General features: G+C 41.1%; 1 protein-coding gene across 5 annotated transcripts; it reads right to left on the reverse strand.

The window, feature by feature from the left end:
• Window positions 1-997: 997 nt before the first annotated feature.
• arhgap40 (Rho GTPase activating protein 40) lies at window positions 998-25,973 on the reverse strand. Of its 5 annotated transcripts, XM_080891540.1 has the most exons (16): window positions 25,878-25,953; window positions 23,257-23,337; window positions 15,886-16,112; window positions 14,770-14,975; window positions 14,091-14,169; window positions 13,181-13,329; window positions 11,997-12,162; window positions 11,412-11,503; window positions 11,040-11,117; window positions 9,590-9,749; window positions 8,708-8,790; window positions 5,982-6,188; window positions 5,073-5,213; window positions 4,518-4,669; window positions 4,325-4,380; window positions 998-3,828 (listed from the first exon to the last, which is right to left on the reverse strand). In XM_080891540.1, the coding sequence occupies exons 3-16, from the start codon at window positions 16,091-16,093 to the stop codon at window positions 3,722-3,724; spliced, it is 1,884 nt and encodes a 627-aa protein (XP_080747666.1). In that variant the 5' UTR covers window positions 16,094-16,112; window positions 23,257-23,337; window positions 25,878-25,953; the 3' UTR covers window positions 998-3,721. The 5 variants fall into 5 exon arrangements, with proteins under 5 accessions (XP_080747666.1, XP_080747665.1, XP_080747664.1 ...); XM_080891539.1 differs by lacking the exon at window positions 23,257-23,337 and having other exon boundaries at window positions 25,878-25,973; XM_080891538.1 differs by lacking the exons at window positions 23,257-23,337; window positions 25,878-25,953 and adding an exon at window positions 20,922-21,178.
• Between the last annotated feature and the right edge of the window lie 226 nt (window positions 25,974-26,199).

Here is a 26,199-nt window from a genome sequence, read left to right on the forward strand (position 1 = left end):
TCAACCTGACACAAAAAGATAAAAAGGAGGAGAAGAGTGCTTCCTCCATCAACTGTGAGGGAAGTGGCGAGCTTTGAGCGCACGTCATGATTAGATGTGAATGGGATGTGGCGGTCTGATTGGTGCAGAGAGCCGGGGGTCAGGCGTTCTGCCAGCAGCCCATACAAGGCTGCTGATTGCTATTCATCCGCTGATTACAGTAATTTAGATCTGGAGCAGGCCAAAGGGGCCTACGTCTGGCAGGCTGGCTGCTGTGTCTGATTTTTTTTCTTCTTGTTGTCAGAAATGAGTGAATGGGGCTTGAAAAGGAACCAAACACACAGCACATTCTCAGAAAAGTAGGGTCTGAAGGGGAATCTGGGATTATGTGTGAAATATTTGTCATTTTCTTTTAGATTTTGTTTTAAAAATCACAATTGTCAAGATATATTCTACACACTTACATTGGCATTACAAACTTATACAATAATAAGACAACGAACTCCATCTGCTGTTGCGGAAGCTTAATATTTAACTCCAAAAATATCAAATGCATCTCTAAAATCAAATTTTCTGCAAACCAAAACTGAAAGAATGAATGATCGAACAGTATATGATACATCAGTTTTGCTCTTTTTGTCTTCCAAGCGCCCTTTTGGACACGCTGAGACCTTGAATAATTGAAGTTGATGAGGCACTTAGTTGTAAATGGTTTTTCTAGGCGAGCTGGTGATGATTAATCAAGGAACAGAGCAGCTCTGGCCTCTTCGCGCGCCCACATTACCAGGTTAATCTCTCTATTGATTATTGCAGCAGATTAAACTAATGCTTCACCACCAGATTTTCTCTGTTTTCACACACGTGTCTATGGTTTCCGTTTTCTGCTGGTGCATAAGCACACAGGGAATGGATGAGAGGTGGCAGTTGTAACTGTAGTGCTGATGAATGATGCGTTTGTTGATGCAATCTTTCCAACAGCCATTAACTCATATTGAAAAAATAAATCATGCTTCACACAACATGAGATTCACATTTATTGACAAAAAAAAGGAACATTTTTCAAAAGTTTTTCTTTCTACAGAAAAGAAATATTTTCACAGATATATTAAAAACTGTAAATGTCCTTCATGTAGTTGTGTGAGAGTCCCTGGGTAATCACACAGATAACACTGTTTCAGAGAGGAAACGTCCTCTCTCTCTCTCACACTCACACACACACACACACACACACACAAATACATTCACATACAAACATAGATCATAGAAAGCTGCTGCAGTGTGAACCTGTGCCCCTGTTTACGCTGTTGTTCAGCGTGTGGGTTTAGACAATGCGTGTCCACGTGCTCTGCTCCTCAGGGTGCTCGCCCTCCGGGATGCTGCTTCAGAGGTGACCTAGTTCTCCTGATTGTCAGCAGAAGGCAGTTTCATCAGCTCGCTTTGTGCCAAGGCACTGAACTGTGCCTGGGACCCTGGGACGGGCCAATTGGACTTGTGTAATGAAGCTGATCACACACGTGCATGCACACACACTCACACACACACACACACTGCTGTCATCAGGTCCAGGGCAGCAGAATTTATAACGCCCATTTATTACGTTCTGCTTTATCAAAGAAATGCGATTCCTCCGTGTGCATTTCTGATGCTGCGCTGCCATTATGGTCCATTACAGGGAAGTGACAGAGATGGAGGGGAGGGTGTTGATAGATGTCGGGTGCGGGCCGGCTGTCATTACCCCGTCTATCGAGTGGAGTGTGTGAAACGCTTCCCACAAAATGGCCGCGGCGCACCAACATGGCTCCGTCTGCGAGGAGCAAACGATTCACATCTGGCGATCGGTACAAAATATTAAATACATTCATCTGCTGCTCGACTGCGTTCGGAAAAAGCTTTGAGTAGCCTCACAACAAACAGTCCTACTGCAGAGGGTTATCCTTAAAGTGTGTATGAATGAGCCATATTTATACAACTTCTCCTACTAACAGATGTAAAGAGATCCATTAAAAAAATGCCAGCATACGAACAATTATGAACACAAACACTGCAAACTCCCACACCGAGTATGGGCAGCTTAACACATCATACTGTTACACTGAGTCTCGCTATCCTACACAATACTCACTGAATAAGAAGCAACAACGGTATTACATTCATATAAATAATAACAATAATAATAATAATAATAATAATCCCGGTACACCCCATGAGTCACTTTGCTCGTTTTCGCCTTCATTCGTGTGTTTTTTAAAAAAAGACGAGAAGACCAGCTTCACTGTGTGTCCTTTACAACTCCCTTTAGAGGTACAGTCACTGTCCTTGAGGTCACAACACCAAATCTCGTGGTGTCCAAGAGAGTCTCTTTGAGCGCTGCTCTGTGCAGCTCAGGAAGTCCGAGGATTTTTTTTTTATTTTAATGCCCAGGAGATCGCAGGGTTTCACAGATAAAGGGATATCAGTTCATCAGGGTCTCTTTCCCTCATTGAATGGCACAGGTGAAGAAGGGAGTTGACACTGACAAACCCCAGTCTTTGTTTACTTAAGTCATCAAAGCTGCAAAATCAATCTGGATCGATCTGGATCAACTGTCTGTTTCCAGGTTAGCTTCTGCTCCAGCAGCTTAAGTGCCCAGTGTCTTCTGTCATGCTGCTGTTTTCTCATTATTTTTGTTTCAAAAAAATGATCCAAGGGTTTTATGTTCAAATTTGTTTACACGAGGTTACGAGTAGCTCTAGATGTAAAGAGAATGTGTAAATAGGAAAACTTGCTGCTTAAGTCAGGATAGAAGAATAAAGAAATCAGCTTTTAAAAGCTGTGTTTCTCCTGATTTATGGTAAAGTAACACTGGTGGGTGAACAAAGAAATCAAGGTATGGAGCACCTCATGTATTACTTCATGGTCAACTATTTTTTTCTGACAAAAGTTGAGAAATCCAGAATTTCGTAATAAGACTGAAAGTTGACCTGCTACATGTGTCCTTGTTCACTGAATACTTGAATATCCAGGGTTATCTGTATGAACTGGCTGTATAAGTGACTGAGCAGTGGTAACACTGGAGACTGATGATGTAATAATAGCTTAATCACTGGAGATGCAGGCGGGCAAATATTTACAAATGAAATCTTGTATTCTGCTGACTTTTAGCATTAGACAATAAATTTTCTTCAAATATGCACATAAAACTCTTGTATCACGTTTGAGCTTTTTACAAAGCCCTGATAAATCATGATAGAAAAACACTTTTGTGGAGCAGATGCTGGCCTGACAGAGGGCGTGAGCTCTCTATAGCCAGAGGTGCTCTGCATCCCCATCTGCTCGCTCATGGTTGGATACGATTGCTTGAGAGAAAAGATGGCGAAGCAAACTGTCCAGCCGGTCGCTCTCCTCTTTTCTGTGCAGCAGGTTCTCTGTTGGAAGTAATGAGTCGCGTCGGCAGCTTTAGGCTCTCAGCGTTGCAACGCAGGAGAGAAATGATGTAGTGAAGGGAAAAGAAGAAGATGGAGAGAGGCAGGAAGAGAAAGACAGAGGGTAGTGTGTGTTCGTGTGATCGCAGACAGTTTTTAGGCTCTGCTCCAGGCAGATTCTCCATCTATCCGTTCCCGCTTCCTCCATCTGTCTCCCTCTCGCTTGTTGCTCACGGGATGAACAGGATATGAAGAAGTGATGGCTGTGTGGATTTGATTTTTCCGTAGACCTTGATGCCTTTATGTTTAGTCTGAAACTGAGTTTTCGTTCAGTCCATCCATCACAGCCCCCTGCTGCCGCTGGGTCTCCTTTTGATGATCCACTCTCCTCCAGGATTGCTGTTGTACAAATCTAGAAGGTGTGTGTCTGGATCTAGGCAGTGCTCACCTGCAGAAATAACACACAAAAAGTGAACTTCAAGACATATCAATTAATTAATTTATGGATCAAACAATTATGGCAAGGATCATTACAAAAATGTTCATAATGATTTTGTTTTTCCTTTAACAATAAAAGAATATGAACTTGTTTATATCATCTCTATGGTTTCTACCCATTTTTCTGTCAGCTGATTATGAATGTGCTGACTGTTAATCAATTCTAATCCTTGTACTTGTATTAAAGCATAAAGATTAGAGTTTTTCGACCACAAAAGTAGTGCAGATTACAAAAAGTTTCGGTTGTACTGTGTCAGCTCTCATGTGAGCGCGCAGACATGTGTGTAATAAGCATTTGTCTGCTCTGATAACTGCAGATGCACTGCTCGTGTCTCTTTGGCGCTTGTACACTTCATTACGTAAGACCTTGCTACACTCGTGGGCTCAGTGAGCAGAAAGACACGCAAATGTCAGTGCTGCACCGGTCGGAGAACACTTTCACTCACCGATATTCCCGCCCACTTCGTACAGGGCGCAGTCCGAATACGCCACCGAGCCGTTCCTGTTGAGAGACACGCACGCGACACCATGCATGAGGGTCTGTTTTTGTTTTTAACTAATCACATGTATGAGCAGACAGATTCGTGCAACACAGCTGGATGCATTAAAAACATTTTTTTTAATATTGTGATATCGTACCTCCGCATTTTGCCCTTTCCATTTTCAGGGCTTCTGAGGAACTGGCGGTAAAACTGGGCGAGAAGGTCGGAGGCTCTTGAATTTAAGTTAAGCTGATAATCCATCGTGCTGCTTTCCAGTTCTCCAACCTGGATTTTCACTGTACGATGTGGCTGCAGGACACAAAAAGAGCACAATTTATTCTTCCTGTTTGGTCATCATCTGGAATAACTTTGAATATCAAACGCATCAATACTTATATAGTATAAAATCTCACAGTTATTGTATTTGAAATTGATTTCTCGGTAGCTGAACACTTATGCCTTTCTTTCTACAAAGGGAATTTAGGGAACTGCTAAAACAGTTCACTGTAGAAGTTCCCACAAACATGGTGCACTTGTTCATCCCTAACCGGCTTATGTCAGAAATCTGTCCGGCTCCACCACCAGCTGAAACCTACTGTGTTGTCTTAAAAACCAACTGAAAGTTTCTAATACTCTAATAAAATGGTCCTTCGGGCCTGGCATGCAGCGTCTCTAGTGAAAGAAGCAGTACAGTGTTGTGACACCAGCTCACCTCGGAGTTTTTCTCCGGTTTTTCCCTGCTGTCCGTGTGAATCTTTCTCAGCAGGTTCTTGAAGCGACGATCGTATAACTGGTAACGCCGGTTACTGTTCTCGTTCAGCCTACGCACCTGGCTCATGAGGAAATTAGGGATCTGGAGAGAGGAGCAACATGACACAATGTTTGTCTCATGCCAAGAAATGTTCACACACTGTTTGGCAGGAAAAAAAACAAAAACAAAAACACAGCCTCACTCTGGAAGTTTCTATAGTGACCTTGTCAAACCAATTAAACTTGTGAAGTAAATACAGCAGGAGTTGGCAACCTATCCCTACAAAAATATCTGCGTGGAGCTTCAAAATACATTTGGGACTTATAAAGGGACGTAACACGTCTATTAGGTACAAATGAGCCCAAAAGGGGCAAATAATTAAACTATTTTACCACATGACTACTCTGCAGGGGGTGAAAATACAAAATACAATAATTTTCTTTAGAAGTTGAGGAAAAATAGCTACTGCTTAAAACTGACCAGCTAGAAAGTTACGTCGGCTCTGAGTCCTGCCTGTGTTTGTGCAGTGATTTAAATTAAAATTAGCCCACAATGATAATGAATACAACACTTTAGAAGTGTACCAGCTGCAAAATCAGATTTTTGGTTGATTCGGACTCCGCTCCAGCAGCAGACCAAGCAGGCCAGTAGGCCAGCAGTAACCTAAGCTTTGATGCACATTTTAGTTTGCAGAATACTAGTTTATTACGATACTATTAGCTTATTGGTGTATAGGCTGCATATTACTACATTTTGAGAATGTAAAGAATCACGTGCAACAACAATAAATCAAAAATGTAAATGTTTATGGAGATCGACAAAAGGAGTTGCATGTGGCTCAGGAGCTGCAGGTTCAGATCTCTGTCCTACCGTCCAGAGCAGGTCCTGGTAGCGGATGAGGAGCCTCATAACATCCGCCGCCTTCTCCGCCTGTCCTTTCTCTCCACCCTCAGTTAGTCTGCTTGGGACAGCCTTATGCAGGAACAGGTTGGGAGCCATGATGGTTGCGACGGCCCACAAGTTCATCCTGTTCTTCTTTTCCTTGGAGACCACCTTACTGAGGAACTCCAGCAGAGCCTAAAGCAAACACGGATGCAGATACAGGTTTCCTTTTGTTAAAGCTTGGAGCTTTAATGCACTGATCTATAGCTAAATGTCTTTCAAAAAGAAAAGAGAGCACTTAGATGCAGGACAAAATACGATGAAGTGAATAATTACAGTGAATGAATCATCTGCAACACCTCTGCTGAGAAGTATGCTAATGCACAGAAAGTTTCAGCTGTGACGCTGGAGTCAAAGTAATTAGTTCAGGTGGCTTTTAAGCTCCTGGTTGCTATAAATGGAGATGACTGCATACTTGTGTTTAGTGAAAATGAGTCATGGTTAATGCAAGCGGTTATATAACAGAGCAGAGTGTTTAAAATGTGGAATAGGAGCAGAGCAATACAGTAATGTGTTATGAAACAGTGCTTTTGGTCAAGTGTCATCCTGGATACATTTGTGGAAAATCTAAGTAGAGTCTGTAGAGTGTGACATCAAACGTGGCAGAGCCTGTTGTTCACAAGTACAGTTTTAACACGTGGGGTCATTCACACATTCTGTAACATTCATGTAGCGTTTTACACTTTGAACTTGGCTCTGAAACTTGGAGATTTTCTTCATGTGCATGCAAGTGAAAGGAACAATGTAACACTACAAAATACTAGAAATTTGACATTAAATTAACATTGAAAGATTAATACAATGCAGAAGGTGGTTTAGTATCATCTTGATAAAAAATAAATAAAAAAGGCTTTTCCCGAGAAAGAGAGAATCCTTAAATGTATTTACTGTTCAGTAGAGATGGGCAGTAACGGGTTACAAGTAACGCGTTACTGTAATCCAATTACTTTTATCAAGTAACGAGTAAAAGAAGGGATTACTATTGCAAAAAAGCTAATTAGATTACTGTTACTTTCCTGTAAGCACGCCGCGTTACTGCGTTACTAAAAACTGGAGTTTTTTGCGAGTGTCTCATGACAATGACGTAAGCGAGCGCGACGTTCGTGGCAACAGCTGTGTGCAGATCAACAACGGATAATATACGGTAACAAATGCGGCAGAGAGTATGACGTGCAGCGTTTAAAGCGTGGAAGTACTGACCTTACTTTAAGTTTGATTTCGTAAAAAGTAAAGATTTCGCTGCTCACTGCGTGGGAAGGAAACTTCTTTTTACAGCGAAAAAACCCCCTAAACTTCCGCTCAAGCACCGACAGTACGCTGCCACGGGAATATGAAACTCCCAGATCCTTCCACTGACCGCTAGGACACACCTGCACCAGGACAAACCTCCGCCTGCCCCACTCCTGCTATACAGGTGAAAATAGAGCAACAGGACTGCTGAGTGTTTGATTTTATTTCTTTTCTGCTGTGTTTTACGTGCATTTATTTGAAAGAGTGTAAACACAAAAAACTATTTTATTTTATATGCTGGAATATGCAGAAAAAAGTTAATGTAAATGTTAAACAAATTTCTTCCAGTCAGAGAATGTTGCATATAATTTAATGTTTGCTTCATGCGTAAATTTAAAAGATTAAAACTAATAAAACTAGTTTCAAAAAGAGACTTTTTCATTTGATTACATTTTATATGATGGATTATGCAGAAAAAATAGAATTGGGCTGAAAGATCTATCGCTTTATCACCTATTCAGGTTGTAATTTTTTTTAAAGTAACTAAGTAACTAATTACTTTTGAAAATAAGCAATCAGTAGAGTAACAAGATTACTTTTTTGGGGAAGATTGCTTTTTTCAAGTAACTTGACCAACACTGCTGTTCAGCATTAATGAGACAGATGTGAAGCTTTCACACATTCTGGCCTTTGAACTGAGTGCTAATAATAAGCTAGTGTTCTTCCTGATGTTCTTCCAAAGCACATCTTACATGAGCTCTGATCCAGAGGTTTAACTGGACTTGTTGGATATCAAGTTATCAGACAGCGTTCACTTACTAAGTATTCCTGAGCCCACGCACCGACTTCCAGGACAGACTTGTGTCTGTTTTTAATGCAGTACTGCATGAAGATTACAGCATTTTATTTTCTTTAAAGAAAGCCACTGAATCTCTAAATGCTTTGATGAAATTTGCTGTGATGAACATTTTCTGTTTAAAATATAGTACGAAATGATTAAATCATTGTTGCTGTTATTTTATTTACATGTTAGGCAGCATTACAACTTTTTGCAAGTATTAAAAAAAATGTGACTAAAGCATTAAAAGTATGTGAGTCCTTTAGCACAAAACAATATAAAGTTATTAATATTTATGCCGTCAAAAGAACTTTTCTCGTTTTTGAGTAAAGACAACGTTTGACTTTGACTTAACATGTATTAAAATGACCTGTTTTAGCTGTGCTCCTAAACGAAATCATAACAAGTTAAAGTGAGTAAATATAGTAAATAAAAAGCACAAAGGTGGTATGTGAAAAGAAAAGTCATATTCCATTATCGAACAAGCCCACAATAAGGAGCTGCACGGATTTCTGCCAGAACAAAAAGGCTTTACTGCGTCTGAGAGCACGACTCACTGTTTGTGTCTGTGTTGTGTTGTCTTTACCTTTAGTGTGTTTCTGTTGGGCTCGGGCAGCATCAGGATGAGCAGGTTCAGCATGTGGAGTTTCTGTTTCAGCTCTGTGATTTCTAAAAGAAGAAACAAGTAGGTAAGACACACACACACACACGCACACATAATTCATTTCCTCTGTTTGACAAAGAATAATGGTATGTCTAAGGATTAATGACAGTGTGACAGGTGGCCATTAGCTTTGTTAGCTTATGTCTCTGCGGTCGCACATCATTCATCATCGCAGTGATCCTCCTCGCAAGCTACACACCAGCTAGATTCTATTAATATCAATCTGTATTTTTATTAAAGTGAAACTAATGTAAATGCACTGATCTACAGTACAGCTGTGTCACTGCACATGTATTTGTGGCAGTGCAGGGATACTTCTTAAAATGGTATCAACTTGTTCATCTTAATTTTAATTTTTCAGCCAGAGTAGAATAGATAAGTGTCACACGGCGCTGCCGTCGAGGTGAAGAGACTTATTATAATTAATATAATTATAATTATGATGTGAATCCTGCTGAGCTGTCTGTGAAAGTGGGCAGCAGATTAGTGCGAAGAGGAGGGGAAGAAGAGCTGATGCTCTGTACAGTAATTTGATACAACCTGGCAACAATGAATGAATGATCCAAAGTTATACTCGGGTACTTTAGCGGTGAAATGCTGATTGACTGTATGGCTGCACTGTAAATATAAAGCCTTGTCCTAAAAATGAAAACCTTTAAGGATTAATACAAACATCAGACACAGTTCTCGTCCAATCCAAAATACTTAGTTATACAACAGTGTGCTACAACACTGTGCCACAAATATAACACAAATACAAAAGATGTTTTATCCAGCAAGAGCTATCACTTAGTCTTGACTGACCCCTGACGGCGCTAAAGTTGTTGAGGTACTCCGCGGTGAGCAGAGGAGCGGGCAGCTCACGGATGAACTTCTTGAGCAGTGCAGCGGCGTCGTTCGGACTCACTTCATCCCATCTGACATGCCGTGAGTAGAAGTTGGCCTCCAAGTTCTGCTGCAGCAGCTGCAGACACAAAAGATGGCGGTTTAAGAGCTACGTGACATAAATGTTGATTCAAACTATCGACCCGGCACAGATAATGTCAAGGATCAGTCATCGTTTAAAATTTTCAGCATAACTCAGCGTTGACAATTTGAAAGCACATTGACCTGTATGCATTTAAAACCTTTACAGTAATAAATTATGTATTCATGATGATGGACCTCAGGACAAAGGTATCAAAGGTGTTTCATGTACTTTCACATACTTCATCTCAAGTGCATCTGTATATGTGCAAATTTAACTGACAACAGTCTTTATTTGTGCCTTGTGTAAGGCTGCAAACATTTTTCTATTATTAGCTCTAATTGTGTTTGAAAAGTCATGCAGAAAATATGTAACAGGACCAACTGGATGACTAGACTTAAACTAAAATCTATTTATAGTTTCAATCAAATTAATTTTGTTAAACTTTCATAGAATAATGTTTGTGCTCATTTTGTTCATCTTAATCTGTGTTCCCCGTCTCTGTCTTCATGTTTCACTGTAAGTTACTCTTTTTGGTTACTTCCTGTTCTACTCTGAAGGTTTCTCATTTCTGTTTTTGTTCCTGTTCCTCCTTTATGACTGTCTGCTTCGCCCTCATTAGTTTCACCTGTTTAATCATTCCCACCTGTGCCTTGTTTCCAGTCATCAAGTATATATTCCTCTCTTCATCTTAGTCAGATGGTCTTTGTTCCTGTACTTTTTGCATTTTGGACTCATGTGTTAGCATTTCAGTCTTCCTGAGCAGAAATCAAAACACCAAATGCCAGTGGATGCCGGTGGGTCACGCTGTGTAAGCATTAAATGCATTAATACATTTTAACTGTTTGATTTGCTGTCAAAACAATAAACTCAACAAATACCAATCCAGTTACATCTCTCTGTGTAATTGCTGTCATCAACCCCAGCATCTGTTCTAGCTGTTTTTCCTTCTTTAGAGCTAACTGGCACCCTCTAGTGGCTGCTGATATTTAATTGATTCACCGTCACCTGAGTGTGTAAGAAATTAAATACTTTATCGTGAGCGCTGCTTTACACCAGCAGCTGCAAAAGCTGTATTGATTTTGTCTCATTGGACCTTGTTTTTCTAAATGTCAGCTGTAGTTAAAGTTGGCAGAAGCCATTTGATTTTCCTCTGTATTGATCTGGAATTTCTGACATTTTACAGTGTCAATATTTTGGCTGGTTTGAAATTTTTTTTATTTTTTTTTGCTTTAAACATCCAGTTATTTATTACAGTAATGAGGTGTGTAGACCCTGCTCTTGTACCTTGATTCTGGACTGAGATCCTGGGACACGCAGGATCCCCTCCGAATCGATTCCCTTTTTCTCCAGAAATGACAACAACTGCAGAGAGAGAGAGAGAGAAAGACGTCAGCAGAGTTGAGCATCGTTAGATAAGAATCTCTCGATCACCTCTGCTGGTTATACTCAGTAACTGCTGCTACAAACAGGGTGTGGTCAAAGTGTTTCAGATGCAGAGGACACGGGGCCTGTTTTCTGATTTTGATTCGAAGACGTTTGTGAAGTTTGTGCGATCAACAGATTTGAATCATAAACATCATATATAGAACACAATATGCACAAACAGTATGTATGTTGTTTAGGACACATGACACAGATATTTTTCAGAGTTCTTACTTCCTGCAGCAAGAGAGGAATCGAAGCGCTGGGCTTCAGTTTCTGATCGTTCTCCAGCAGCGTGGCCAGTGGGACTCCAAAGAGCGGGCTCTCTGTGAAAGACCAAAGAGTCAGTCATGCCTGCCCTCATATAAACATCTGGCCCGAACAGAATACGGGGCAAAGTCTCAATGTGTGAGACGGGTCACTGCTTTTGCTATACTGTTGCTAACCCACATTTTTGAAGGTTATTTATGACTGATTGTTTCTAAAGAATATGTAACCACAGTTTAGTCTAGTTTTTCGTGCTATTCTGTGTGGAGAATACGCATGTAAAAAAGATTTTGAATATACTCAACTCGTCAGTACACCGGACATGACCACTGTTAAACTAGTTAACTATCGGTTAAACAACAGGAATAGTTGGCGGAAGTGAAAAAGCTGTCAGGTTTATATAGATGGCAAAATCTAAACACACAACATACAGTTAAAATCATCATTTTCTCTCCAGTGTGTTTATTTTTAAAGCTACTACCCTCACAGTATGCCTCAAACATTTCTATGTGTGCTTTTCCTGTAACGACCTGATGGTGAATGAAATCACACCTGGGTTTTTCCTCTTGCCAGTTTTGTGCCTTTTGACCTCCAGCTCTAGGAGGTCGCACAGCGCCGTCATGTCGATGAGAGCCAACTGACGCACCTTCTTCATGTCAGCGTGGGAGAGATCTTGAATACGAGTCACTCCAAGACGGCACTTGGGGCAGATGACCCGCTGGGGAGGCGATAGTGGAAGGAGAGGAAAAGCAGAAGGGGGCCAGAGTGCAGTTGAAAGTTAGAAAGTGGAGGTGAAGAGGGAGAGAATACAGAAAATGTACAAAGAGGGAGAAAAAAGAATGGAAGTGGAAAAATGAAAAGAACAAGCATGACATGCAAATTAATTTCTGTAAATAATAAAGTAATTATAATGTACTTTACATAAGTTTATCTCTATGTAGTGTGTTAGTACATGTAACCTCACTAATTAAAACCACTAATTCTGCCCTTTTTCAGAGCAAACTTATTCAGCCTGAAATAGAAAAATAAAGCTGCTGGACTCTGTGACACAACAACTCTCCTTTTGTTTCTGGCTAATTCCATCATTCCTTATCTCCTTAACCCTGTTATCTAACAGCAGAGCGCTGATTGTTGCAAATGGCTTATAATAACATTTATGTGTGTGTGTGTGTTTGTGCGCATGTGGTTTTACATGAAAGTCTTAATCCAATCAGCGACTGAAACGTACACTGGTTTCTGTTAGTGTGGCCCTCACCCCTTGATTTTTTTCCTTATATAGCTGTAATTACTGTTTTTTTTCTGATAACAGCCTGCCGGTTGGTGATGCTGTTGAATATTTGAGGCCTCAAGATGTTGTAAGACTTAAAAGCTTTCGGCAAAACATGCTGTAACATTTAGAAAAAATCTGTTCTTGTCATTTATCTTCATGAAGGTTTGAGTGAAACAAGCCGCTCATCAGCGCAGTGACAGTAAGTTCTTTTACAGCTAAGCTTAAATTGAACTAAACTGCCCACTTGATGCGCAAATCACGCTGTTACTAGCACTCTCTTATTCTTTTGAAATCTTTTCTGCCAACAGTTTTTCTTAACAAAAGAAATAAATGTACAAGTAGATATATTTTATCACCAGAACATTTATAAAGCAGAAAGCAACATATTTAAACCCCAGAAGTCTTCTGAAAGCTGCAGCTGTCCTAGAAAATGAGTGTGAGAGGTGAAAACTGTTTGGGTGCTTACGGGCAGGGTGCCGTCCTCCTTCCTGCGCTGGCTGTTATTCTGTGGCAGTTTGGCTTGTTTGATGAGGATGACGGCCTGTTCACAATAAGCCACATCAGTGATGAAGTATTCATCTTTGGGAGTACCTCGCTGATGCTCTGGGGTCACAGCTGAGCAGAAAACATTTCCATAAACAAACACCGGCCTATTAGTTCAATCAGGCAAGACTACTGTAGAAATGTCACAAAACTAACCTCCAAAATAAAAAGGGAATGTATAATATGAAGAAAAGAACGATAAGGACAAAAATGTACAGGAAGCCCTGATATGAGGAAATGTTCTGTGAACAGACTTTGTGTCTTATCTGCTAAATCAGGGAAACAAATCATTGCATAAGCACATAAAAACAAGAATACTGACGTCACAACACCTTTAACTGTGCCAAAAGTTCATCTGTAAGACAAGTATGCTATTGTGTTAATCATGACTGTTCCTCGCTATCAGATGTCTGCATGTGTTCAATACTTTTGAAAAAATGAAAATGAGAAACAGGATTGTCAAGTTGGCAAAAAAAATACACACAGGCAGCATTAAGCAGAGGCCAGTGGTTATCCAGGGATTAATATGAACCAATGAGAAAACAGATGACGCAGCCATGGCCTGAGCTACCTTCATCAGGCCCCCAGAAATCCGAAGCTCACCTGATTTCATCATCTACTGCAGTTAAACATGTGAGTCATTATCAAAATGACACAATGGTGATGGAAAATCCAAACAAAGGGTTGGTTTGAGTCAGGTACTCAAAGAAAAGTTTGATTAAATTATTTTACTGAAATGACTTCAGCCAGTGTTTTAGAATAGACTAAAAAGTGCCTCCACCACTTTGTTATTCCCTTTAGTAATTTTTTTAAGTAAGGTGAGCAGCTCTTACCTGATAAAGGTGACTTGGCTACCGATGCCATGCTGTTTTGTGCTGGGTCTTCACTATGCTGAGACTCGGACACGAGGGTCTGTAGAGGAAGATCACGGACATGTTAGTTTCCACAATAAGTCACACTAATAAATATCAGCTTTATGTGTGTTCTCTACCCCTGGGAATTAAGTGTGTGTTTAACTGTGTCCACTAAGTGAAGGGACATGGTCTGTTCACGGTGTATCCTTTGATACAGCACTGATAAGGATCAGAAGAACAGTGTCTCTGTTCCCCTCTAAGGCTGTCTCTGAGGACAAAGCATGGCCTTTACATGTGATTTGCCTTCATTGTGACAGATCAGTTCTTCCATCAAACAAGACAGCATCGCTGGAACAATAGAAGACCCTGAATGTGTCACGACAGTTACCTGGGAACTGAGTCTCTTACATTTTACTGTATAATCTAACGCATGAGAAACAGATATTCTGCACTTGCGTTAACCTTCACACAGTTTCTGCAGCAGTGCTGAAACCGGAAACCCGGGAAACCAGCTGATGTGCGTGTATCAAGAAAAGCTGCATACAAATTACCTGCTTTCCTTTAATTAGTGGCTGATATTCTACAATGTAAAACAATCATTACTGCACAATTTCCTTCTTCAGATACAGTCAAGGGTTCAGTATTTGAGCATCCTGACCTGTGAGCTGAATATGTCGCGAACGTCACGCGGTGGCGGTTTGTTCCGTTTGCGGAGCGTGTAGGTCTCTACTCGACGCTTAACGGCTTCAGCCTGCGTCTTGGTCAGAGTGGACAGCAGGGCAGTTTTGTCTACTGTCTCAGTGTCCTCACTGATGAGGGTTGACAAGCCAGCATCGGCCAACCACTGTTCCTCCTGCTCTCCTTCTGAAACACATAAATATAACGCTGGGATGTAAAAACACCAACAACGACATGATCTGTATAAAATGCATTTAAACATGCAGAATGACTCAACCCTATTAACTCTGAAGTAGTTTTGTGTATTTCAAATAATACTAAATTACTACAACTAACTATGTAGCTTTACTAGAACACTATTTGGTAATATTTGCTTAAAAATGTAAAGTAACATGTAAATTGGGTACCAGGAAACCAATCCAATAGATTAAAAAAAAAAAACCTTTAATGAAACTTCTCTTTATATCCATAATTCTAAATAGGGAACATATTACAAGGCCAACAGTTCACTCAGTTGGCTGCAGTCTAAGTGATCTATAATAACTAAACTTGAAGTATAAACAACTGTAGGTGGTCCAAAGGCTTTAAAATGATAACTTGGGCTGAGTGCGAAGTTTAAAACAATTGCTCTTCAACACTTAATACAGCAGTTAGTGAATGTTCAGCCATAAGAAACATAAAACTGAACACTCACTCACTCACTATTCATTAGTAGCAAAATTAAAAGAGCACCCTGTTACAAAGTGACATGAAAAGGATCCACTGAATTAACACAATCAGATCATCTGAATGGGCATAACAAAAAAGCACTCCTATTAGAAGTCAGTATTCATGAATGGCTATTTGGCTCCTGCATGTAAAACAGTCTCTGCCACAGACTGTTTGATGGTGTTGTCATGGTGACAAGCACTACTTTGCTGCATGAGAGAAACCTGATATGTTGCCATGGCTAATGCATCATTTCATGGAGACTCTTCACTAGCAGCTGCTTTAAGCACTAAATGTTTATAATGCTATCACATAAACTAAAGCGAGTGTCTTTTTCAGCTCTTTCTTTACATTACTCCTCAATCAGTGCAGGATCTGCAGTATTTACCTTCGGAGTGTTTCGAATCTCTCCTGCTGCAGTCGTCTGCGTAGCCACTCCCCTGTTGGATATTCTCAACCTCACTCCAGAACGAGTCCAGGCAGAGTTTATCAGGGTGCTGCTCCTGATCCTGAGAGGGCGGCGTGTCCGTGTGTTCGCTGTGAGAGAGTTCAGCGGCTGCCTGGTCCTGCGGGCTGGCCCAAGGCTCCACGCTCATCTCGGTGGGGCTGGGATCTCTGGTGCAGACATACACACACGTAAAGAAATCACACGCATGCATGCAAACAAATGGATAGAAACACAAAGGCACATACAAACGCAGGATGAATGGCAAAGACTGGGGTGGTGCAGGGAGGGTGAATCCTCCGGAAGAGCCCAGAGAGATGGAGAGACAAAAGGAGTGGGATGGAGGGAGGGCAGGAGTGTGGAGAGAGACGGCGCAAATGGACACAAAGGGGGGTCTCTATTGTTCTTGTGAAATGTGGCCCGGAGGCAAAGTACCCCACAAATCCACTAGATGTCACTGTAACAATGTGAAATCTGTTTTCCTCAGGGTTACGCCCTTCTGTGAATGTCACATACTAACAATGGAAGACAAAATATGCAGCTCTATAATGAATAAATCTGATCGGAGTCTCCTTTCCGTACACATGCAAGGAAAAGCAGCCTGTATTTCCTGCACAGAACTGAAAAACAAGGGTTTCTGCTCTGTGCCAACAATAGGACACACTCCGCTGGCAGATGCACTTGCACCCTCCAGTATTAAATGTGACCCAGCGATCTCAGACACAGGAAGTAGCCTGACTGCACATCAATGATTCACTCCATTGGTGTGCAGCCTGGTCACATTCTCCAAGTCACCAAATGTTAAAACTCATACCAAAGCATGCTGGGGAATTTCTGTGGAATGCCTGGTGGCTTATCATTAAGTAATATTTATCAGAAAATACTCGTCATACTTTCAGCTGTAATTCTGGTGAGCTTATCGAAATGTTCCTCACAGATGCCCACATCAGCCACCAGTCAACAAAAGCAAGGTCTGGTTAGTTTTATTCCATATTGTGCTGTAGTGTTCCTAACCAGTTTCAGAGGAGGCGGGGCACGGGTGGTGGTGGCAGAGGTGTGAGTTTCAACAGATTTTCAATGATCGGTTCTTTTCTTGCAAAGTAACAGCACGGAGAAACAGAGACACAAAAGTTTATATAAGTTTGTTCTTCACTGATATTGCACTTTGTACTCCAAGATCCATCACCATTAAACATGAATACATCAGTTACCAGATTATTAAAACAGATTATTATTAACAATAGAAGTGGTTCTACTGAATTAAAATAAAAATTATTTTTCGTAACTGTCAAATTGTATTAAGTAACAGCTCCACAGAGATTTGTGAACCAAATGGCCTCTTGCCATTTGTTTTCTGATCTCGAAACTAGTGAGGCTACATTCCAACACACATGCAGTACTCTAGGATACAGACTAGCTGACAGTACCTACCCCAATCCAATGAATTTCAATGGAAAATCTCAAATATTTCAGCAATTTTAGGAACATTTCAAACAATGTTTCTTCCCAAAATATATCACAACCGTGAAGAATCCAGATCATGAATTATTTACAACAGACATTAAATTAACTGCAAAAAATGATGCATAAATCCACCTTCACAGATTGATAGTAAATGGTAAAATGGCCTGTATTTGTATAGCCCTTTTCTTAGTCCCTATGGACCCCAAAGCGCTTTACACATCCAGTCATCCACCCATTCACACACTGGTGATGGCAGCTACATTGTAGCCACAGCTGCCCTGGGGCGCACTGACAGAGGCGAGGCTGCCGGACACCAGTGCCACCGGGCCCTCTGACCACCACCAGTAGGCAACGGGTGAAGTGTCTTGCCCAAGGACACAACGATCGAGACTGTCGGAGCCGGGGCTCGAACCGGCAACCTTCCGATTACAAGTCGAACTGCCAACTCTTGAGCAACGATCGCCCCTAACCCAACAGTTTTATAGTTGCAATGATCCTGGCAACAAGCCTTCAATAATGCGTTTGTCTGCTGATAACGATCAGAAAACAATGGAAAATACCACAAGGCATGCCAGAGACCAACTGTTTTATGCAGTTTGCAAGTGCTTGAGAAGCAGATGTCTGGCATATGTGTTAACTTTGACAGTTACATATTCCCGTCTCCTCTGATGACTAATTTTCAGTTGTTCGAGAGTTATATAATAAACACCATCTTGGTAACACCTACCTCTACCAGCTCCACTCAGATTTAAATGAATAAATTAATAATTAAAGATACTTTATAGAAGCTGATCAAAACTCTCCAGCCAATAGGAGTATGAATGTTAGTTTGACCATAAAGCGAATAATGATACATCCATGAAATAAATAATCAGTGATGTAATAAAGGCTATTGTTCACACAAAAGCTGCTTCATTATATTACTCACATGCAGCTATGAAAACCATCACATACGAACCTGGCAGTTCATATGTGACCCAGGTGAAACTCTTTTATATCTCACCAATGACTGTCTGTAAACTGTGAGACAGTTAGCACATGTGATAAATGTTGGGATAAAAATCTAAAGAGAGTCACCCTTTTAAAACTCTTCTGTAAGTACAGACTTCTCAACGAAAAGTAAATCTACCGTAACCTCGCAGAACCTTTTGTTCTTTTTACCGCAGAACCTGTCATTTGCACCACTTCTCTTCAAGAACAGAAAGCACTCCAAACCTTCACCAAAGCTCTTGTGAGCCAGCTCCGTCTCTAACTCTCACACCTACCTGGCTTTCATCTTGTGAAAGGATATCTTCACGCGCTTGCCCTTCCATTGAGTCTGTGGACGGAGCCTTAAGTGGCTCGGTGTGGAGCGTGAAAAATGCGTACTGGGCATGCTGGACATGAGCGTGTTCACCACTACCTCCGCTCTACCTCCCATATCCACATTCCTAAAGAAATCCAGGAATTAGAGTCTTGCACAAAATCTAGCTTTATCCAGTCCCGGTTGATGATCACTGTGTGAGAGCGAAGCGAATCTGTCCGCAGCTCTAGTTTCTTGTAAGGTGACAGGAAGCGTCTTTAGTGTGGCTCAGGCTGTGTGGCATGTTTCTAAGCTCGAGCAGGAATGCAAGAGGGAGTGACGACTTCCGTGAGCATCTAGACATCACTCACACCTGTCCCCTCCCATGTTACTCCGAGGTGACGCGCCCTGCCTTATACGCCTGACTGCCATCTTCTTCCCTACTGGTTCAAACTGACATCTATGACCTGTCACATTTCAAAACCTGGCTTAAAATGCTTACCCTGAAACACAAAACAGTCATTGTTTTAGGACAGTAGTAGCCTAAGTGGACAGAAACAATGAACCCTTGAGCAAAAGCTTACTTGTTTTATGTTGTATCACATGTTTATAGCACTTCAGACACTTTACTGACCTTTGAGCATGAGCCTGACGACATTTGTTAAGCTCATTAATCAAGGATTCTTAGATGGCCAGATGAAGCACTTTAATCCCCTCTTCAATGTATGTGACCAGAAATAATTAAATCAAATGTTTCTAATGATGAGTTTTTCCCCCTTTTAAAAAAACAACAACAAAAAACCCAGCTTTAAAGTGTTGACAAATTGCACAAACGTGCGGTCAGACAGCTAATGATGCAGTAGGTTGCATCAAATCATACCTTATATGTAGAAGAAAGACGCATTCGTTCAACTGCATACTTGGGCACGGGTAAAGATTAGAAAAAGAATGACTGTAATGTGACCAGAGGATATGATGTGTGTGCTGTATGTGCGCACAACAGAGTAAGAGGAACATAAAGTGAAAGTTTCTCAAGTGCAACAGGTCTGTCAACATTGCCTGTGAGTATGTAACCCCCAAAGGCCTCACTCAATCAGTGACTCATCCTCGCTCTCTCAATACTCTATTGTCATGCTGATGTCCTACATATCAGCTGGGGACGTGAATACACAAACACCTGGTAAATGAGGGGGAAGGGGCCTAAAACATTTTTATATTGTCTACTGATAGATTATATATTTGTTTGTTTTAATAAAATCTTGAAGAAATATCCTCATACATTAAAGTTGCCATGCCTGCTGTGTTCTGAATTTGTGCAAAGACTCATACAAACTGAAAATACTGCAGGACTCAAGCTAAAAATACCTCTAACTCCCCTCAGATGAGGGATTATAAAGAGGAATAAAGCTAGCTTTGAATTTTCTCCCACGCTGACTCAAGAACCAGGAGGAAAAGAATCATTGTTTAATTTTAAATCGGGTAATAATACTCCTCAGCTTGCCAGCAAGCCACGTAGCTTGGCCACAAAACAAAGAACATGCTTCATACTAATGCTAAAAAAGGAATACTGAAAATGTCATGCAGCTGTAATTGTTCTTTGTTGAATAGACCTCCTATTAAGACAGAGTATCAACAGGAAGCCATCCACTCTGAGAGAAGAATGGACAAAACGTGACCCTGTTGTCTACCTTCATGCTCAGCACGGTGGGAAACACAAAGTAACCCCAACAACAACTCTGGTGAAGGAATACTGCAATCCACTGAAAAAGAGGTCTGTGTAGTAACACAGCGTTTCTTCCTTATAGCTGAATTCTACTGAAAGCCTCTTAGAGTACAGAGAATGCGACAATTAGCTCCCACAGCCTTGAGCAAATGCTTTTTTTCCTAAGTCATCCCAGCATGTAAGATCTGTGACATGGAAAATCACAAACGCATGTAGCAGATCTATAAAGCACCGAAATCTTACAAAAAAGCGCACCAGAATAGAGATTCACCTACCACCAAGGTGCACAGAGAAGAGCATAAAGAAACAAATTTTTATATATTATTCGTCCAAATAATAAATATGAATCCATCAATAAAGTTATATGTTTTAACTTCTTCAAAAAGGGAAAAATAAAGAAAAGCAAAACAAAATTTTCAATCAAAGACACACAAACAAAAGTGACACCACATTTCAGCTGGCTTAGAGTTGAGCCGCAAGCCTCAGCAGACCCCGACAGCCTAATCCTACCTGGCCTTGTATCGTCCAATAACCCTGCCAGAGAACAGCAGCAGGGCCGCCGAGCCGCTTCTCCCCCATGGCATCCTGCTGTTGTCCCCCGAAACTGCTGCAAGCTGTAGGAAACAGCAGCTGCCTGCCCCTGGCAAGCTGTTTCCTTGTAATCTCCTCAATGCACAAACACATTAGAACAAGGACAGTCTGACTGTGCTGGCAGAAACGTCACTACTTCGCATCCTGAGGCAGGAAAGGAGGTCGCCATGGGGGGCTCGGCAAGGCTAGAAGCTGACTGGTTGAATAGCTGACGAGGCTGGGACAAACAGAGGAGAGATACCATATGAATGGTTTTTAGGGACGGCACTCGAGCTGGTGGGCTGAACAAATGGATGGAGCACAGAAAGTAACATGTTTGTCTTAATAGCCCTATGGCTGGAATTAAGTTTTGGATTAACTTGTGCTGGAGATACATCATTTACTGGAACAAAGAAAAATGTGAAACATCCTTTACAATATTCACTTACTGATTTACTTAAACCCAAGCATAGGAATCTGCAAAACTGTGTCTTTAACTTGTCCTTTAGCCCTGAGCACGAAAAACAATTAGAGACATAGATGCTCGTCATTTAATGGTGTCTTCTGAGAAACGTAGAGACGGCTATGACATAACGTGGGACTCCTATATGCTTCAGTTATGTTAAACATAGAAGAATCTTCCAGAAAACTAACTTCCTGCATATCTAACTAACATGCATTTCTTTGGACTTGCAATTGTTATGCTGTGAGTGGACAGTGCTAACCACTACATCACTGTCCCATCCATCAACATTTAGCCTACATAAAAGTGAGGTGTGGTGTAAAAATAATGAAATAGGTGCTCATTTAGATTTTTGTAAAAAGAAAGAGTATCATAACTAACACAATGAAAAAAACTCTGTTTGTAAATCTTATTTTAGTTCCTGTACAAGAATGTTCCCCCACCGAACAGCTTCCGTGTCTACTCCAATAAACATGTCAAGTCACGGCAGTCACTCAACACACGGCGTCCTCCTGTTGACAGTTTACCTGGCGAGCCTGATACACGTTCTGTGTTACTGGCATCTCAGCGCTTGGCAGTGGTCCCAGTGACTCTCAAAACTCAGTTTGTGTTTAACAAGACAAAAACAAATTGAAGGCCGCAGGGACACCTCTTCAGATTCTAGCTTTCTCATCCGCTCTGTGCTGACACTAACACACTCCTTATTTTTCTTTGTTTATTTTAATACGCCAACCTGAAGTCTCTGAGGTCCCTGTTTCTGTATTTGATTTCCTAAACTATTTAAATTCAATTCAATAACAATATAACACTAAATCACAACAACAGTCATCTCAAGGCGCTTTATATTGTAAGGCAATAATAAAATTATGTAGACACTAAATTGCAAGTTAGAATCAGGCTGTCTTCTTTGACTTTGACTGCTGACTGGCTTTCCTCTGAACTCAAGCCCCTTTCACACCTTATCTGCCAATCCTCCTTGGCTCAGAGATACGCCAGGGAAAAAAGGAGAGTAGAGAACGTGATGGCGTGTCTTCATGTGACCCCGCAGATGGCATGTGACAGCCAGCTCAGCCTCATGCCCTGCTCTCTTCTACTCTTGGCAAACAGACCACTGAGCCTTTGCGGAGCGGAGGGAAAGGGAGGAGTAAGACAGGGAAGTGAAGGAGAAAACAGGTGGGGAAGAAAAACATTCAAAGATAAAAGATGACAGATTAGGATAAAATGTGGTTATAGAGCCACAAAGCCTCACAGTTTCCACAGATTTGTGTTTCTGGACAAAAGTTTTCATATCCTGAACACAAATTTTCAGCAGACTGGTCTCATCAATTAATATACAAGGGAAGAATTTGGACCATTTAAGAAGACTTTTCCCATTAAAATACATCAGTTTCAAAGTCCTGCTCAGATTCTCTTAAAGGAAACTGTCTCGCTAAGAGATTCTAAAAAATGTAAACTAAAATAGCCATGCAGCTCAGACTGAGGCAGACTCATCCACACCTCCAGATCCAAGCAAATGATGACACAGTGTGAGTGGCAACAGCTCATATTCACACACAGTCAAAAACCTGGCCGTGTATCAGATGCATGCTCGCTTATTTACTGACACAGAAGCTCACAGAAACAAAGCGATGTGGTGAACTGCATCATCAAATAACCATGCAGCCCATGCTAGCATGTTTTTATTAGAGCAACCATAACCAGTACAATTCCACAGAAACCACTGAGGCAAACATTTGGTGAACATGTACAAAACACTTTCTTGGATGGGGAAAAAAATGAGTCATGCACATGCTTTTTTCACTGTATACATACAGACGGGCAGAATTGAGCTGCAGCAATCGAATTCCACACTAGCTCGGCACACTAAGTCATCGGGGCCGTGTGGTTGACCTTCTGAAAGCACAGACGGGAAGTGAGTTGGGGAAAAGCTTTCATTATCTGCTCATATGAACATAGCGATGCATCACTCAGCGTCCCTGGGTGAAGCTCTGAGACTGAACCAAATGTAAAAACCTTAAAAGTCCGACTAAAACTGTACAGAGGCTCATGCACTACTTTGCTGTTCTATTTTGCTTCTCATGACATGATTGAACTCAAAGTAGGTTACCTGAAACAGTTCAGCTTCAGTTAATTAGTAAAGCATTTCCAATTTGGCTCATTGAGGTTTTAGAAAGATTTATTTTAGGCAAGCTGGGCTTACATGGACTAACTATGGCGAGTTCTGCTGTGTTTACAACTTCAAGAGACTATGCTTGGCATGAAAGACGCACAAGCCCGGTTGGTTCATAAGAAATAATAATCACCTTAAGGCTTATGATAACAGCTTGCATTCTTAGAAAAGATTCCTTCTTTCCCCACCCTACACAGAAGATCAGGCTCAAGGTATTTCATTGTTGACTTTCAGTTCTACTTCATAAATTGGCAGTGAAAGGGCAACAAAGCATACAATGATATTGTTTTCCTGAAACCCTACACTTACACGATCATAACCACAATAAATGATCAGGAACATGATCTGCAGCATGTAACCAGATCTCTTCTGACCAGGTTAAAAAAGAAAAACAATTTCAGTGACTGCATTTCGTTCACTGAGCATTTTCACAAACACACACTGTCATCTCTGGTGCTGGAAAAGGGCAACGACTGAAGCGATGAGATGTCACAGGTTAAGTCTTAATATTTAAGAAAGAAAGAAAGTGTACTTTATTGGTCCCCGTGGGGAAAATCCCTCTCTGCATTTAACCCATTCACTCAGTGAGGCAGTGGGCAGCCATTGGGCGCCCGGGGAGCAGTGTGTAGGGACGGTACCTTGCTCAGGGGTACCTCAGGGTAGCTGTTCAGGGGAATCGAACCCCCCACCTTCCGATCATGGGGCCACCACTCTACCTACTGAGCTATCCCAAGTCGTTGACATCATTATATTCTCTCTATTGAAAACAGACAGGCTGCCAGAACATAGATGTGTTCGCTGAGCAGAGCAGGGCTTAGTCTAATGGCAATGAAAGCTAGAATACGTTCTCCTCTGCCATATGGAGCTAAAGTGGATTACAAGACAGAGGTATTTTGCACTGACTCTTACCCTTACCCTTTGGACCTGGAAGCAAACACCGACTGGCCAAGCTTTTGCAGGTATTATCTCTTACCAGTGCAGCAAAAATTGTTCCTGTTTACAGAGAACATTCACAGTGGCCACATCTTTTTATCCATGTGAATAGCAATCATAAAACCCAGGATATTAAAGGGTCTACCACTACAGTACACAAAACTGTAGACACATGCCAGTCTAAAGCAATGGATTGAAAGAGATTTTTTTTTTCTTAACTTGAAAACCAACAGCAAAAAGCATTAATCCTGTTTTATTTTGGTTTGTTAAATTTAATATATTTCACTGTACTGATTTCAAATTAGTTTCTACATACTTGTTTTAACATATTGTGTTACACTTTACTGAGCTGTATTCTACTTATTTAAGGTATTTTGTGATAGGGAATGCTTAACATAATTGCTAACTGCTACAACAAGGGAATTCACGGAACAGGTAATTAACCAACTATGTCCTTTTTTTGAAGGGGGATAGACTCTACTACCCCGCCCCCCAAAAAAGAACTTGTTAGGCTTGTTATTAAATGGCCTATCACTACAAACATTTACAATGCAGCTGCATTAAGTAGAGCCAAAGTAATACTGTGTAAAGCAATGAAAACACTGATCCACCCTTAATGACTAAATTAACACTGAAATCAATATTTAAAATGTAAACAAGTAACTTTTTAAAAATTGTTTTTGCTGGAACTGCTCATGTTGTTGTGGTTTGTTGTGTCCTAAAGTAATGTAATGCTGTTTTAACTAAAATCCAGGAAGACTAGGACAGGTTTATGGGACTACTAATCGGGCTCATAATAAATAAACAAATACTACTGAAGCACCAAGGATGTGTTTGAGGTGATTTGGAAAGTGTCTACATAGTTTATCTATAACTGAACACAGAACCTGCAGTTTTTAGATGAAGCCTAAAATATCCTCCTCAACACATATCAATATATTCCAATATTAGATTTTATAAACTGTCTAAAAAGAGTATAGGCTTAAAACATGAACAAATGCATACTGCTACCATAATATGCAGCGATTAAAATTAGGGGAATCAACGCTTTGTATAGGCTCAGGCTCTCAGCTGCACGTGAGGCGGAAAACGCCCATAGTAACAGGTTCAGAGACCCTAGCAACCAGAAACCTTTATAAGCGAATGCAATAGAAAAATTGCACAAAGCTCTAGAAATATTTTCAATAAAGACAGCCTTTTTGTGTAGGATAAGACTTGTGTTTTAACCAGAAAAAAAATATCACCGTGCTTGCCAAACTAGAAAAAAGGAGGGTAGGTGGCTAAGTGGAAACAAAGCGTCGCGTCCAACAAATAAAACCGGTTTCCTTACCTGTGAAAATGCTGTCGACGCCCCCGGTGTCCGAAGGCTCGACCGAGCGTGGAAAGAATGTGTTTCCATGTAGTCCAGCAGCAGCAGCGAGTCTTTCTGTGAGTGATAATGACAACAAGCAGATGGGACGGGATGAGATGACCGAGGCTACACTCTCCTCCGCTTTCAGTCCACGTTATCCTTCTCACCTTGCGGCTGACGTCACTCCGCCGGGCTCATCAGCAGCAACCACATGATGTGCAGTTGTACCTCAATCTGCTCCTCTGGCGCTTTTTAGCTTAAACCTCAAAACCTAGCGTTAACATCAAAAACACCAGGGAAA

The sequence above is a fragment of the Rhamphochromis sp. 'chilingali' genome (assembly GCF_963969265.1).
Source record: "Rhamphochromis sp. 'chilingali' genome assembly, chromosome: 9".
Lineage (NCBI taxonomy): Eukaryota > Metazoa > Chordata > Actinopteri > Cichliformes > Cichlidae > Rhamphochromis > Rhamphochromis sp. 'chilingali'.

Excerpts from the sequence above, each read along its gene's own strand:
- arhgap40 (XM_080891537.1), bottom strand. The coding sequence starts at position 18,826 with ATGGGAGGTAGAGCGGAGGTAGTGGTGAACACGCTCATGTCCAGCATG. Across the intron at positions 14,976-15,885 it reads AGATTCGAAACACTCCGAAG|AAGGAGAGCAGGAGGAACAG; the intron begins GTAAATACTGCA and ends TATGTGTTTCAG. Across the intron at positions 3,829-4,324 it reads CGAAGTGGGCGGGAATATCG|GTGAGCACTGCCTAGATCCA; the intron begins GTGAGTGAAAGT and ends TTATTTCTGCAG.